Below are 17,152 nucleotides of genomic sequence, written 5' to 3'. Positions count from 1 at the left end.
CTTTAAGTCCCAGCGCCGTTCTTTGTTTACTGGCGGTTTTTTTCGGGTAACGTTAGTCCTTTGTTTATTGTTGTTGTTATTTTTCATTCAATTTTTTTCTTCTTGTTAATCTGTCTATTTATATATTTATACCTTCTATTTTATTTCATTTTTTCATTTTTTTCATTTTTTTTATTTTATTTTGTCATCCGCATTTTTCCATCCGCATTTTCCCATCCGCCATCCGCCATCCGCCATCCGCCATCCGCCATCCGCCATCCGCAGCCATCCGGTCCGCGTTTTACAGATACCCGTTAACAAGCAAAGTGCGAATTCCCTTTTCTCTGGATGTGTTATCAAATCTGAATTCGTATGCGCCGAGTTTAAATACATTGATCCCGCTGTGAAACCCTCAGTAGCACACAACGCGATGATAATTTCCACGCAAGAAACAAATCTAAACCATGAGGCGAGGAAGAAAAAAACACCGTGTAAAAATGCTATCAATGCTAACACCCAAGTCCGTCTGATCCTGATGTACAATACCAGCTGAGGACAAGCTGTGGAGACTAGAAACAAGTGTGACCGGCCCACGAACTTGCCAATATGATAGGCAAGTAGGTAATAAGGGTTATGGTCCCGCGGGTTGAATGGCGCGTTTGGGAACGCCAAGGTGGTAATAATGGTGTGATTTGAAAGGTACTCGGAAAGGTAAGTTATGAATAGGAATAAAATATATGAGAGTATGTGTTTAGCATCATGTAATCTATCCGAGAATGAGATGGTCTGTCTGCTATCTAGCAACTTGTCCTCTTCCGGTGGATTCTGGTCGTTGTTAACTGGCGCCATTTCTTTGCTGATAGGCTCCTTATCCAGGAGAGCGTAAAGAAGGAAGAGCAGAATGGGCAATGGAATAGTTGTCATAATTGTAGTCCGAGGCGAAAGACAAGTCCACGCGGTCAAACCTGGCAATGAGATAAGAGACGCTTACACTTTAAATTCAAAATATATGGCTTAGCCCCAAATTAGGTACGTTTGAATTCGTTAAGTAAAGTACAATGCTATTTTCAGGGTAATTTGGCTCGTCTAGTTTAGGACCATAATAGCCTAATCGCAAGGAATGAAATGACTCACAGAGTTGACTGGTGGGTTTTGGGGGATTAACTGGACTCTATTAAACAAGGACCAAATACTACCGGTCTAACTTTCATGTGTTTAACCCTAACCCATTGAAGGATAAGATAAGTCCCAGAGTGGAGCGAAATGGTTTTTGATAAGTCCTTTTTACTTCCAAACTGTGACAAAAGTTTTCAATCAGTTAGTCAGTTCGAGTATCCCTGTGTCACTGGCTGTAAATGGCCTTACGTTTCTTGTGATCCCACGAGTCTATTGTATATCTCAGTGATGGAGCATCCGAACTAGTAATCTGAAGGTCACAGGTTTGACTCATGTTGGGAGAACTCAAATTTTCTTTTTCCGAGTATACCTATGTCACTGACTAAAAGATTCATCTATCAGTTTGTACACTGTATGAAGTCACTGTTGGCTCTTAAATGAACTGCTGGACTCCATTTTAGGCTCTGTATAATCCCCGTTATCTAAGTCCTATCCAGGCGGGAGAGAGAGTAGGGATACTCCTATTTAGTCTATTTTACTTTACAATACAAAACCGGGTTAACCTTGAGCCTTACAGGCAACTTAGGCAGCGTTTACACGAACGCGGTTTCATTTGTAACCGCATCGCTTTCGATGCGGTTACGCCTTTTGTTTACACGACGCCAGTCGAGACCGTTACCGAAACTGGGTCGAAAACGCTGACAAAAGTGGAGCGTTTTCAAAACGATACGGTTTCATCTGTCTTGTAAACGGCGAAACCGCATAGATTCGAATACGTTTACTATTTTGGCGCGAAATTTTCCTTGGGCGCGAAGATTCAAAACGGTGAACCTCGGCCGTTTTACTGACTTTTCCAATACTCACAAATTACTTTCAAACTTTCAACAGGAGTTCTACTTCGTCGTCAGTCTATGTGGATTGTGCGCTATTTTTCGCCATGTTGACAGAAACGAAATGGCGGCGTAATAACCGAACCCAGATCCCCTTCCTCAAAAATGAGTGCCTGGGAATGAGATTGGCATAACGTAAGTACGTACTTTAAAACGGTGAGATTGGCACCGTGTAAACGCTCTGAAACCGTACCGTTTTCGATGAGGTTTCAAGGGTATGAAACCGTGACGATTTGAAACCGCGTTCGTGTAAACGCTGTCTTAGCATCGAAGAGCGACTATAGCTTACAATCATACTTACTAGTATAATATAGAGGACCGATAAATGAAGACACTCCTACTCCAGCCACAAACGCACTCACTGTAATATGCTCATAAAACGCAGTGAGAGAAAGCAGTGTTATTTCACTAGTAGCCACTCCAGACTCCACAATACTCACACCCGCAAGCCTTCCTGGGATACGCGGAGAGAAAACCAACATAAGAAGTCCCCCGATGAAAAACAGGATCCCGAGGGATATTTTCTTCCAGTATGAGACACGCTGCAAGAACCACGGTGCGGTTAGCTTTACAACCAACACTGGCACTGCGATGGATAGAATAACTGTTGTTGTGGCGATGGTAGATCCTGCAAGAATGTCTTCTGCTGCAATCAAGAAAATTTCGTCGTAGATTAAAGACAGGACTCCGAAGAAGAAAAAACACGCAATATTTCTTCCTTTTTCCTTGTTCTCTAGATTGGCCATGGTGAAGTTCACTCCCTTTTGTTTGAATTCTCAAACCTTCTTGATCCACTCCTCTTTCAGCTTCATCAAGAAAACTAGGAAAAGCTGGTTTCCATTTAGCTTTTGAATCACCGAGTGGCGTGAAATCACTGTAGTCACTGAAGTCAGGGGCACCCAACGGATCGTTTCGGTAAAGTATCTGTTCGGCAGGCCCTTAATCCCCTATAATTTTCTAAAGGGAATTTTCACCTCGAACTTTCGTGATATGGGGAATTTAAGGCCTGGTGTTTTCGGATTGATAAAAATGTCGTTTCGGGTACCGAAAAAAGGTCAGCTAAGATTTTCGGAAAGGAAATAAGACCTAAGGTTTTCGGGAAATGGACAAACGATGACCTAGTAATTTCGAGAAGACTCAAGTTCCCATAGAATGACCGAACAGATGAAAACATTATAGTGCAGCCTAAAATGAACCTACAGAGCTTTAAAGGCACTCCAGATAGCCTGAAATAGCGTTCCAAAGGATCTGAGAGAAAACTGTCATTAGGTGCCTCTGTGAAGTGAGAGCGCGTGTTCAACAGTTCTTTCTGTGACACCGTGTAATACGTTTTTCAAGGTGGCTGATTAGCTTTTGAGTCCGCAGATGCCAAAAAATCCTATAAAACAACAATTCACTGGAAGGCTGATCTACAATACTTTCCTTTGGTGCTGTTTGCTTTGTATAGGTTCCAAACCAAGAATCCGATCTCTAACTGCTGTGTGCTAAGTCCTTTAGTTGAGGCCGTAGTTCAATAATTGGAGAAGCTCCGAAAGGTGCTGTTTAATGTACTCAGCCCCAAGGTAAGACCGTTCTAAGAATTTAGAGCCTGGGGGCAAAATCCAAACGTTCACTATACAATTGAAATCTAAAAAGGCCCAAAATTGCTGCAAGACAACCTGAAAGACATCAAAAACAAGAATAGCATAACACTACTTGGTGTATTTCGTTACCTCAATAACACACTAATGAGGATAGAGTAGACTGGAGATTTAGAATTGTTTACTGCAAACAGCAAATGGCAGAAATAACCACGTGACCATGTTTACCCTATATTTTATTGACTAGGTAATCGCTGCCTTTGATTGTATGGGCTTGTAGTTTTTATTAGTTTTTTGTGTTCTTAGTTGCTCTTAACATAAATCTATTTTAACAAAATTGTGAAGCGCAACTGAATATATCAATATAGAGGTTAGCGCTAAATAAATGTAAATTATTATTATTATTATTATTATTATTATTATTATTATTATCGTTATTTTTCACTCGCTGTTTTCAGTTTCTCAGTAAAATTGAGTAGTTTGGCGTTAGCATCAAAGTTCAGAAATATTTTGTACAATTCTCATCTGTGCCACTAATCTAATTATTCAAGAACAACATAAACGCGAATCTCACGTTTGCCGGGTGTCGTAAACGCGATTCTAAATGTCCCTAATGTCTATTTTATTTTTCGTTGAGCTCGATTCATTTTTGTTGTTGTTGTTGGCTTATTGTAGAAATCAGCACGCAAACCTCCTAGTAAACAATAGATTTTTTTGGCGGGGGAGGGGTAGGAAAGTAGGACGTTATCATGATAGTAAGAAACAAAAAAAAAAACAATCAAAATTAAAATCCATTAGAAGGTGTACATGAGAAACAACATTAATCCCTGTCTCCAATAGATGTGGTATCAACCTCTCAAAATATTCTGTTACAGTCAATATTTGACACAACGCACGATCCGGCTGACGGCCAATGGATTAGAAGTCAGTACGTTGTATAATTCAAAGGTGAACCGGATTGATTACCATTCGTGGATTTTCAGTTGACTGACACAGGAACTTCAGAATTTGTGGCTCTGTTTTCTATCTTTGTTTTTTGTTTAAGATGTGCCCTTGTATACGCGCTCTCGTCGACTTCCTAGCGCTCTCAGAGAAATCAGTTAATTGCAGTTCTCAAATGTTCAGCAATATCCGTGGAAACTGTCAGTCTCACTTGGCCTCTATTCCGCTCACGCGCTATCACCAACTGTCGTGCGCTCTCAAAGTACATGGTGTTTCGTCCGACATGCGCAAACGTACCACAGTCTCGAAGTTGTTTGACTTTACCAAAAACTTTGAAAACCATATAGTGCGCAGAGGAGACAACTTTGACCGTAATTTTGGGTAAATATATCGGAGAATTGAGTGCAACTTGAGTTTTTTGGTTGAAATATATCAACAAGACCGAACCTGACGAGTCGTGAGATCATATCTATTTGCCGATTGAATCAACAAACTCGATTTGCGCTACAATTTTACGGTGAATGCAACCGGAATTGCGGTCAAACTTGACTCCTCTGCACTCTGTGTGAAAACTCAAAGCCAGATTACTAATCAAAGGCTGATTTTTTAAAAAAGTTGTCATGGTTTTTAAATGACTATCCTATCAGATTTAGATCGAAGATTGAAACGTTAACAAGTTCATCGGGAAGTACTTGATTATATCGTAAGACGTTACGTGTACCTCAGCGGAAAAACATCCTTCAAACTTCGAAATGCTTAAATACGTCTTACGCATACCTCAAATTTTGTCCCCACGGAAGAGTCGTTAAAATAATTCCTTATCGTTTAACTTTTTACATTTTCAAAATAAGTCGGTTATAACTTGTTACCTGTGGTTCGATATCGATTCATATTTCCGCCCCACAAGAAGGAGTACGGTACCTGCCTTTAACCTGTTGTGAATATAAAGACTTCCCTTTTCACGGATACCCCATTTAGAGAATGGGCTTTTACATTTAACGAAAAAAATAAAATCAAAAGCTCAAAAGTTTAAAAGAAAAGTGAGACGTTGATGCATCGGTAAAGTCAGGTGAAATAAGGTAAAATAATTCAAAAGCTTGTGAGGAAGCCTGGGAACTAAAACTGTATCTCTCCCAGGCTCCCTGCCGCGCGATCAAAGAATGCCTGGGTGATAATCGCCGTTCGACCCTCTTGTCAAGATTTAAAGGATGGAGAATGGTTGGTTTGAGGGTTTTAGCCAGGGTTTGGTCAGCATATCAAGGATACTTCGCCAAAAACCCTTGGAGGACTTAAACCTTAACTACAGGTATGATAATTTAAGTGATCTATATATTATTTTTCACGATCGAAAATGTGTAGTTGTCTCTAATAGATTTGATGACTTTACATAAGGTTAATTTTCAATTCAATTCAATTAAGCTTACTTAATTTAACGTCTCTTGCCTATTATACAACAGGATAATGTAAAAAACTAAACAGCAATCTCTGTTGCAGGGTAAATGTAAATTGAAGCAAACCTGAACTTAAAAATTTGGCCAGTACATGTAGTTTGTATACTATCCAAATAGCAAAACGGCTAATGGAGTAGGTGGCCCAGAAATGTTAACAAAGTACAGGGCCACAAAACAAAAAAAAATAAATAAATTAATTAAAACTAAGACGGCTTGGTGGCTTTCCAGTCGTGGTCAGAGTTTAAAGAAGGAGTAATGTTTATAATTTAGTGGCTTGATGGCAATGGCTTCTCGCCAGTCTAAGGTTTATAATTTAGTGGTTCGACAAAAATAAGTAAGCAGATCGTCAGTCATGGTGAGAGTTTAAACAAGGAGTAATGTTTATAATTTAGTGGTTCAAATCGACAGTTTAGTGGCTTGCCAGCCATGGTCAGTGATTAAAAAAATAGTAAGGTTGATAATTTTGTGGCTTGATTGCTCACTGAGTCGTTCTGAGCCTGACTCATCCCACAAGCCACCATTAGGATTTTTGACAACAAAGCGGTAAATGCTCTAGGCCAAGGTGCAGGTAAAAAAATAGGTTGATTTAGCAGTTTCTTTGCATACGTTTATTCTAATCAAAGCTTATACAGTTGAACCTCCCGTAAGCGACCACCCAAAATACCAAGATTTGGGGGTCACTTACCAGAGATGGTCGCTTACAAGAGTCAAACCAAATGAGGGGTACATTTTCAGGAACATTTTCCTAGTTACAATATGAGAAGGGCTAGGTTGTTATTAAAAGTTCTTTATAAACTCTGAGTAGTGTAGTATATACAGCAGCCATGGAGATTAGACCATTTGTCAAGTGGTTGCTTACAAGAGGTCAAAAACAACAACAACAAAAAAAAAAACGATGCCGTCACCTCAAAAAGTGGTAGCGGTCAGTTGCTACTGAGGTGGTCACTTACAAGAGGTTCCAACTAAAGGGCTTTGAGTGGGAAAAATTTGACCAGTGTTTTGGATACTTATATATATAGGTGCCGTGGCCGCTTATCGGAGGTGGTGATTTAGGAGAGGTGGTCGCACATGTAGGTTCGACTGTATTAGTCTCAAATAAGTCTTACTGTACCTGGTGACTGTTTGTTCTGTGGATCTGCCATGCCATTTTTTTTCTCTTAGTAGTTAGAAAATCTTAATCAGAAATTTATCATCCTTGCCAATATGAAGTTAGGAAATATTTCATGGCCCAAGAAATTAATTATACATTTACCACCATCAATTACACCTGACTACAAACCCCCCTTCCAAACTGACAAGCATTAATAGAGTTTGAGCCACAAAATGTGTACAAAGTTTAATAATGTGTTGGGCTACAGGTGCAGAGATCGTGCCCCATATATTACATTCATTTATACTATAGTTTATAATTAAGAGTTTCTAATTATGCTGTTTTTCTTGGGGGAAATTTACACAGCTTGAAATAATTTCAGGAAAAGAACATGGGATTTTGGCCAACCATTTTAAAACCACTGAAACTCCAGACAAATTTGTTGGATTCATGACAGCTAATACATGTACATGTATGTCTTTTAGACTTGGTATTTGGTATAAAATTATGTTTGTGAATATGTGACTTCATAAGCCAAGGAAGTTCATTTGAAGTCCCAAGGGGGAGGGGATCCTGAAAAGCCAAATAATAATTATTTCAAAACAGTATTTCAAAACATTGTACATGTAGCAATATCGAGTACTGACACTATTCCTTACATCTCATTTTAGCTGTGATGTTCACTACAAGTGATATTTTGACTCAACAACTCGTTGAAAAGAGAGGTTTCAATCACGTTGCTAGAAGAACTCTACGGATGTCCATAATGGGAACTATTATTGGGCCAATTCAAAGGACATGGTTTCTGACATTGGAGCGCTTTATACCTGACCACCGTCCAAGGTACAGTTTGTCGAGTAATTGATTGTAGACCAAACAATATATGGCCCTTTTATTATATTTTTCTTTTACACTCTTTCGGGAACACTGGCTGGAAAAGATTTCAAGGAAATAAAACTGTTGTTGCGGGATAGATACGTCCACACTATCTTCACAGCGTACAAAGTCTGGCCGTTTGTGCAGGCTGCCAACTTCTCTTTGGTTCCTCCTCAGCAGAGGGCTAATTTTGTTCATTTGGTGTCCCTGTGTTGGAATATGTACCTGTCCTGGATGTCAAACAAACCTGTGATAAGTGAGACAATAGAATATGAGAGTAGTGACATGATATCAAGTTTGTCGTTGGGCGCAACACAGAAAAGTTGTAAATTGAAAAATTGCATGGTTTATGACTATGCAGAAAAAAAAGCAGATCTAAGCAACTAGGCTATTGGAATCAAAAAAAAAAAAAGGAGTGACCACAATTTTTTTAGAGAAAATTAAGTAACAATAAATCTAAAAAACTGTAAAATATAAAGGAATGTACATGGCATTTGTTGTTGTTGTTGTTGTTGTTGTTGTTAATTGTTTGTTTTCAAATTGAGGCTTTATTATCTCTGAAAAATGCATGGCTACCTCCAATTTTTATTTTGGATACTAAGAGCACTGTCTAAGTTCTGCTGTCTCTGCGTAGTTTTAAACAGTACAAGAATATTTCTGTATTAGTAGGCACCACCCATGGGAAACCTGACTATCTCGAGATGCGCACAACGTATGCACAGTAACAAAAGTAGGCACAGTCTTTAAGCTTTTGCAGCTCTCATCGCTCGCCGCTTGTGCTATCCTTCTGCATTGAGATGACCTTAAAGGCTGAGATCAAAGTGGGTGAATTGAGTCCCACCATCTCATATGCTATGTTCTTTCAAGATCTTCTATTCTTGGTTAATTCCTAAGGGTTTGCAATTGGAAAAAATACCTTTAACTGTAAAGTCAGTTAACTCATGTTATAATTAGTAAACAAAGATTAGTAGTAGTTCTGTAAACGCTAAAGCCCTAATTATTGATACAGTGTAGTACAAGTGTACCAGTTTCATATTAAATGCTAATTACGCCTTTAAACATAGACAAATATTTATGTTCAATTTCTCTTCTCTAGAGCGAATGGTCAAAGAACTTTAAGCTTGGTTTTGCTAATGCCAATTATGTTTATGTATGTTGTTAGGATTTCCAAATTTTGTTTGATGTTAATCACAGTTCCCCTTTTGACATATTATCCAAATCTATCCATCTATACATCCACCTATCCGTCCGTTTATCCATCCTTCCACCCACCCACCCATTCATCTTTCCATCCACCTGTGTGTCTGTCTGTTTGTCATCTGTCTATCTATAAATCCAGAGACGGTTAATCTGGAATCCAAGGGGAAGCATTGTATCCAAAATAAGTAATGAAACTGGGAATGATTGAATAACTGTGTAGCCTAAATGGAGTTTCAGTGCATCCTGTTACAAATGTATATTTTTGCTATTCATCATTAAGCCATCCCCTCATTTTAAACTAATTGACTATCTACAGTATTTATTAAAATTAATGTACTTAGATAGGTATCCAAAAAACACTCTTGTATTAACATGCTGTGAACTCAAATTTTGCTCTGTTTTCAAATGAATTGTGGCCCAAATGCTGATCGTCTCAATTTCATTGACCTGCATCTTGTATTATTATATTTAAATTAGTCATTTCTGCTGTAGCATGCCTTATATAATTTTATATTTTCTTATCATTCAGTGGGTAAACAGGGTCATCAATTTTATCACTGACACATGCTACCCTCTTAAAACAAAGTACGTTTATTGTATTGCCTTGTAGTGTATTGTTTTGTATTATAAACAGGGCAATATCAGGAAAAGAGAAATAAAAAAACTGAAACATTAAAAATAATTGGACTTGTCACAATAATTAAAGGAGGACCCCAAATCCACGAGCCTTTCTTGGCATCTTTGATGTTGCTGCCACTTTGGCATCATTTTTATATGGTATTTTTTTTTTGTGTGTGTTATTTTATATACAGTACCTTTCTATTATTTTATATCTGCCTTTTTCGTTTCTCATTACAAATTGTAGGATGGTAAAATTGAGTTTCTGTGAGGTACTCTCATTATTGCAAATGTGTGTTATTAGAGTTATAACAATGGTAAAGCTGCAAGTAGTTCAGTATTAATAAAAGTAAACAAACAACAATCACAAGTTGACACATTTAATAGATTATAACGGGTTGTTCAAAGAGTGGATAACTCAATCCAGTGGAAAAATCTTATCTAGCAGACAAAATGTTCTCCAACCAACACTGATTTTATCCACTGGAGTAGTAGGTTATGTTGGAAATTAACCTGGTTACTGCGTTCCCCTTGCGTTCCGTGTGCGTTCCCTTAATTAATATTCCTAAGGTCGAGTCCATGACGTCATCTATTGTTATAACCTAGGGGAAAAATGTCTTCCTGCATACTAATAAGTGTCGAGGTTTACTAATGAGCGTCACTCTAATACAAAGGGAACAATAGACATGCCCACGCTTGCCCGCTCTATTCCCACCCTGATTGGATAGTCAAGACTCTATTGTTAGAGTTAATAAAAGCGGTTAGATTTCGTTGATCGTGTCATTTCACTGTTCGATCTAAAGCTATATTTGCTTCGTTTTCCTTCGGTTTATTTCAAACGTTCTCTCGAGATGGCTTACTTTGACCTAAACGCTATCAAAAATGCAATGATTACTTCTTCATGGAACTCCCTCATAAAAGCGTGGTACGATGTAGAAAGGGTGTCTCAAGAAATTTCTACCCTGATTCTGTCTCCCGAACGTAATCTGGAAGCTGTTACTGAAGGTTTAAAGCGATGGAAGGAACACGCTGGACTTTTAAGTTGGAATGTAACCGTTCATTCATTATTACTGCACGACGATGCACGCAGTAGCCGCTTGTTGAGCACAGCTGTGTGTTGCTGGAAGGCGGTCCAACTTCTGGTCGTTCAATTCGAGAAATTGTTATTTAATCAGAAAGAGAAAGGCGTGGAAGATACAGTGTGGTTGCAAATTCAAGGTTTGGTGAAGAAATTTGGAGTCCTTCTGCTTAAAAGATTCACAAGAGAGCAATGTGGCCTAGATGATTTCTCACTTGAGAGGAAAGGACCTGGTGATAATGACCCTGGCGAGAAATGTTTTACAAGACCTGGTATCCCCTATCCAAGCAAGAAAACAAGAAGAACCACAAAAAGTCGCCATTGCTCGAAAATGCGAACCCCTTTCAAAGACGCTCTCAGCGAATTCTTTGCCGAACGAAGAAACCCTCCGAAACTAACCGTCGAGATTCCCAAGACAAGTTCACGACCAAAACTGCACAGACAAAATGGGGTTATAGAGCAGTGATGAGGATGCGTTTTACTTGATCTGTGATACTCATGCTGACAGTTTTCTTGAAAAACAATTTGATTTTATATCAATGTTAAGAGTCCTAATAAAGCGTTGATGCGTAAACCTATCTTTGTGTGTCTTTTTTTCTCCTATCTATCTCGAGAAAATGAAAAACTATTAAAGTCACGCACCGTTAGTCAGTTAATTATGCGGGTTCACGAACCTAAAGTTGCATAAAAATTAGTTCAGATCTGCTGAAAAACCCCAAGGGAGTATCTTGACGCATTAGTATATAATCAATTTCATATAACTTAACAAGGATCAATTAAAACACGCGACTTATAATTGCTAGCAATAGAACCAGACAAGAGATACCGTTTTAAAACCTTTATTAAAAAACAACGAGAAAAAAGAATCAAACACACAGCCATTTGAAAGGAAAAGGAATGAAAATGAATCATTTGACTGACTATTACAAATCCGTTTTTTGTTTTTCGTTTTATTTCGAGGAATAATAAATATTCCCTCCGTCTCTACACAATTTTCCTATAGCTTCTAAGCCAAGAGTTCGACCTTCTTTGTTTCTTTCGGTTTGCCTTGTTCTTTGTAGTCTTTGTAGTAGTTTTTTCTTTAAAAGAGGCCTCATTCCTCCGATGTCTTGACAGTTCGTACACCGTTTCTTGTGACTGTACTGGATTGTGAAAGTGATTTTTTCCGGAATTATCCGCTTCACTTTCGTAAACTACGACTTTAACTTTAGGTTGCAGTTTCGCCTCTTGTAAATACTGTCTTCGCTGTATGTGATCCAACTGATGAACATCCGCGAGATGGTTAGCTAATCTGACAAGGTACTTCGCCCCGCAAGATGGAATCGGACAGTTTCTGCAAATTCTCTTGTAAACCATGTTGACAGTTTGGTGAATGAACACAAATGACATCTTTTTCGCAAATAGTCAGGTTATCTAGAGTGTCAGAAGGGCCAAACACAGACCAGAAAGGCCATAACCAGGCCAAACACAGGCCTGAAAGGCCATAACCAGGCCTGAAAGGCCAAAACCGCGCCAAAAGGGACAAAGGAGACGAACGGGCCATTTGTAGTTATATGTTTTTATTATTATTATTATTATTATTATTATTATTATTATTATTATTATTATTATTATTATTATCATTTTTCTCAGACACACGCGTGGGTGTCGCGCGTCGCTAGTCACGCAACAGCTCTTAACTTTGGAATCATCATCTTTATTTAAAAGTGTCATCACAAATAACAGTGTCTAATTAAAAAGTTTTGATCTTGCTTTAGTAATTTTTATTTCAAATTTCAGATTTTTTTTAAATTTTTTGTACAAGTTTACTATTATTGTTATTATTTTCAAGTCATCAATCAACACACTTAAAGTTGCTTGTTTACAGTTTTATTGAAATGCAACAATACAAAGGTCCAGGAAATAAAAAATAAAAATAAAAAAAATAAAAAAAAAATAAATAAATAAAAAAGAAATTCCATAACATTCATAGTAGGTTTAGTCTTGATCTAGTGGAATGGGCTGCTCAGTTTTCGTATAATCGATTGAGTAAGAATTTTCGCTTATCGATAGCAAGTTCCGTCGATTCCAACCAATCAAATCCTTCTGTGTCTTTAAGCTCTTTTTGAGTTTCCATCACTTTTTTGAAGGTGGGATCTTTTTTCATTGCACGCATCCATTGTAGATTCTCTAAGAGCACTTTTCTCAGCTCTTTTCTGTAAACAGGAACGAGAGCGTTTACGGCTTTACTACGAGCCACATCTTCTGTATCGCCGTTTTCTTGGTATTGATTGATCAAAGCGTTAAGCTGGGTCTTGTGGCGGTTCTCGGCTTCATCAAGAATGCGTGACCACGGCTCTAAGTTTTCTGTTTCTTCTTCTTGGGAAGACTCCGTTCCTTGACTAGAAACTTCGCTTTCTTGGGAGAAATCGCTTTCTTGGGAGAAATCGCTTTCTTCATTGTCTTCATCATTTCCAGCACCTTGTTGCAGGTATAAGGTATAGTTTGTGCTCGTCATCTTTGGTTTGAACCGCACGCCTTCTGACAGGAAACTAAACTTCAGAAAGTAACGCGTCTGTTTTATAGAAAATTGATGAAGGCGGGGTTACTAAGCGTTCTCCTTCATAAATAAAAGAAGACCAGAAAGGCCATAACCAGGCCAAACACAGGCCTGAAAGGCCATAACCAGGCCTGAAAGGTCAAAACCACGCCAAACGGGACAAAAGGAGACAAACGGGCCATTTTTAGTCATGTGTCTTTATTTTTCTCAGACACACGCGTGGGTGTCGCGCGTCGCTAAGTTTTAATTGCCTTACAAGCTCTCTGTGATAATTCCCTTGTTCCGTTCATGGTTTTGAAACAGGTCTCTAATAGTTTCCGATATTCTATTTCAATATCACTATTCTACATTTTTCCGAGGGTGTTTGGGGTTCCAACAGTAAACTTGCTAGCCATGTTGTTAAGGAACTGACGGTCTGAGAATCTTGCGTGTAGCCGGTTCGGGTATTGTTATAAACACTGACTCTGGGACTACCCAATCAGAGTAGGTGTTGGGTGTGACTTATTGTTTGTCAAACAAAAGACACACGAGATAGTTCACATGCAAATTTTTGAGCTCGAGTCAAAGATTTGTTAAACATAATTAGTGACTAACGCGGTGTAAAGATGAATAAAACTTTATTTCACTCAAATCTTTCAAAGGATCTCAAGACAGCTCTATTTTTACACAGACGGTAATGCAATATTTTTAATTAGAACAAACAGGAAGATCTTGGTTCCTTATATTGTTAAGCATAGCAATACATTTTGATCTGCGTAAATCTCGTGCAAAAGCTCTAGAATAAGAAGATAACTGTTTATCTCTTTCTATCTCTTTATGTTCTTCGGGGCTGATGACATAACCTTCAAAAGGTACGTGTTTGCCTTCAATATGTCTTTCATATAAAACCTTCAACACTCGGAAACTTTCGGGATGATGGCCGTCATCACTTGCGTACTTGAAATACGCCTGACGCAGTAAATTGTCTTTCTCTAAACAAAGTGTAGGATCTGGGTCGTCTCGAGAGTCTTCTTTCATTTTTTGGACATAAAACTTGTAAGTTTCCCATACTTCGTCCATCCATTTTCTGTATCTAAGACCGTAAAATATTTTAGGACTTCCTAGACTGTTGAATCCGTTGTCACACATTAAAAATCCTTCGTCATATTTGCGTGCATGGCGCTGGCGCTGAATAAGTCCTTTCTGTTTAACCTCTTGGCGATGATTTTCAAACATCTCCTTTATCTCTCTATAAGGATGGAATCTTGTGAACCGTGGCTGAGGTGAATATGAGAGCCGCTCCTTGATAGCATGCGATATTGGCTGGTCTATCCACATGAAAAAGTTACACTCTTTTTTGTGGCACGTCAGAAACATGCGATCCTGGCTCCAGGGTTGTTTACTTTTTGTCAATGCTAGCTTGTTAGAACAATCACAGACCAACTGAGCTGCATACCTTTTCACATCAGAGTGTGTATGATGTGCGATACGCTCTATGTCCTCTTTCCATTCTGAAGCACGGGCAAACATAAAGCACATTTTCTCGGGACAGTAAACATAGCTAAATCCTTGCGCTTTTTCTACCAATTCTAACGTTGAGCGGGGATGAAACGGGCAGAACTGACCGGGTAAGGAACTCGCTTTATCTTCTGTCAACAGAGGTGTAGCGCTCGATTCGACTTGCATGTTTGGAACCATCCTTGCGAAATATAGCAGCGATAAAATAATTTTTACTCTAGTTGAATGATAACGCTTTCAAATTTTGCGCTGTTTTTATTAACTCTAACAATAGAGTCTTGACTATCCAATCAGGGTGGGAATAGAGCGGGCAAGCGTGGGCATGTCTATTGTTCCCTTTGTATTAGAGTGACGCTCATTAGTAAACCTCGACACTTATTAGTATGCAGGAAGACATTTTTCCCCTAGGTTATAACAATAGATGACGTCATGGACTCGACCTTAGGAATATTAATTAAGGGAACGCACACGGAACGCAAGGGGAACGCAGTAACCAGGTTAATTTCCAACATAACCTACTACTCACTGGATAGCATTAATTATCTGGTGAATAAATTTATCTGCTCTTTGAACAACTGGGCCAGACAGACAACTGAACAGTAAATAAATCAATTTAAAAAATCCTGAGCAAACAGTTTTTCGTTCAAAATTTCATCATATGTATAGAATTTCACATTCTATTATTTATCACTTGTTTTTGTTCGATTGATGAGGAGCATGTGGCAGAAATATTTTAGTAATGATGTATAGGTAAGGCGTTGTTCACAAGTATTTGCCTTTTAATTCTTGAAAAGCTTAGATAGGCAGTTTTTACATCAGATTAAGCCATTAATCAATAAATGAATTGGTCATTCAGTCAATTGCTCTATCAGTTAGTTAATCAGTTAATTGATCAAATAATGCTGTACTTTGTTTTGTCTCGATATGCAAACACATGAGGTTGAAAAGTTTTACACTTACAGTTTTACACTCACTTTTTGCAGTGAGGTTCAAAGCAACTCGGAAATGGCCTATTTCCTCGTGGATGGATCGGTGTGTGCATGTCTGTGACTCACACACAATTCAGCAGCCACGATCAGATGGGAACATGCTCCAAACGTGACGGCTCTAGTCCACAAACCTCGACGTCAGCGGCCGGGTATTGTAATGCAGTTTGAAAGTACTGACATTCCGCGAAATCAAGATTTACATAGTAATAAATTCGTGAAAGACATACAGTACTCGTCAAACCGATTGAAGTTGTTCAGTTGTAGCTAACCTAACCTGGTCTCTTAAGAATCACGCATGTCTGAAAGTATATACAAGTGATTTGATTGTGGCGTAAAACCGGTAAATCAAGTTGAAATTACAACTGTTCTCTGCAAACAAAACGATAAGCGCGTGACTAAGGCCCTGTTCGCACTAAGACGAAAATTTGAGTTAAACGTTTGCAAAAAAAATGAAAATTTTGTAATCACCAATTTTTGGTTTTCGTAATCCTGTTCGCACATGAAGATGCGAATTCTTTTTTAGTCACAGATTTCAATTAGTAACTTGATCAATTTTCCATCAAGATGTCGTGACATGTCTGTCGGTGTCTGTTTTTTTGCGAAATTTGATGACCCAATGACAGATTGATGTCAAGGAACAAAGGATTTTCTCGCCTGACAAAATTTTTACAGCCTCCAAAGCTAGTTGACGGAATCTTTGAAGTTTCGTTGCTCTTGCAAAAATTTTGGTGGATGTAAAAAATCGTTCGCACTAGAAATGGCTTCGCGTTGACAGATTTTTTGGCAAATCAAACAAAATTTCGCGTAGTGCGAAAGGGCCCTAATACACGACATAACAAAAATACGATTGACTGTTCGTGACAAAGTAAGTGAGCAATGAAATAAGTTGAACGGCCTCCACAGACTAGAGAAAAAGTTGTTGACAATTATGTGAATTTCACAGATTCCACGACTATTTGCGCTCGATAAAAGCGTTTCCACAGACAAAAGACCAAAATGATCCATAAAATTAATTTTTGTTTGGGAGAGTTTGGTAACTAGCGTTCCTGCGCATGTCAAACCGCAACAAACGAACACTAAACATGGCTTCGCGTGACGTGATTACATAAAAATATACGATTGACTTTTCGTGACAATGAATAAGTAGTGCCGTCTCTTTCTGAGTAAATTACAGTCGTTGAAACTGAAAAGTGTCCATTTTGGTGAAACAAGACGTTGACGCTCGATGTTGTTCAGTGATATCTGCATCAAAATCGTTCTAGCAAATCATGTATAAGCACGCATCTGGGGAATCAAAAAGCGCCATG

At 38.5% G+C, this 17,152-nt stretch overlaps 1 protein-coding gene and 1 pseudogene across 2 annotated transcripts; one reads left to right on the top strand and one right to left on the bottom strand.

The window, feature by feature from the left end:
- Positions 1–290: 290 nt before the first annotated feature.
- LOC146454454 (battenin-like) lies at positions 291–3,728 on the bottom strand (the record flags this gene model as incomplete). The annotated part of the gene is made up of 2 exons (XM_085095532.1): positions 2,287–3,728; positions 291–944 (listed from the first exon to the last, which is right to left on the bottom strand). Coding segments are annotated over exons 1-2 (1,099 nt in total), but the record flags the coding sequence as incomplete, so codon positions are not given.
- A 1,994-nt stretch (positions 3,729–5,722) lies between these two features.
- LOC146454453 (mitochondrial inner membrane protein Mpv17-like) lies at positions 5,723–9,043 on the top strand (annotated as a pseudogene). Its single transcript, XR_014859270.1, has 3 exons — positions 5,723–5,813; positions 7,720–8,219; positions 9,021–9,043. The product of XR_014859270.1 is annotated as a mitochondrial inner membrane protein Mpv17-like (transcript).
- The last annotated feature ends 8,109 nt before the right edge of the window (positions 9,044–17,152 follow it).

The sequence above is a fragment of the Pavona decussata genome, unplaced genomic scaffold (genome assembly GCF_977016875.1).
Source record: "Pavona decussata unplaced genomic scaffold, jaPavDecu1.1 SCAFFOLD_302, whole genome shotgun sequence".
Classification (NCBI taxonomy): Eukaryota; Metazoa; Cnidaria; class Anthozoa; order Scleractinia; family Agariciidae; genus Pavona; species Pavona decussata.
This window is presented reverse-complemented; position numbering and strand designations above follow the sequence as displayed.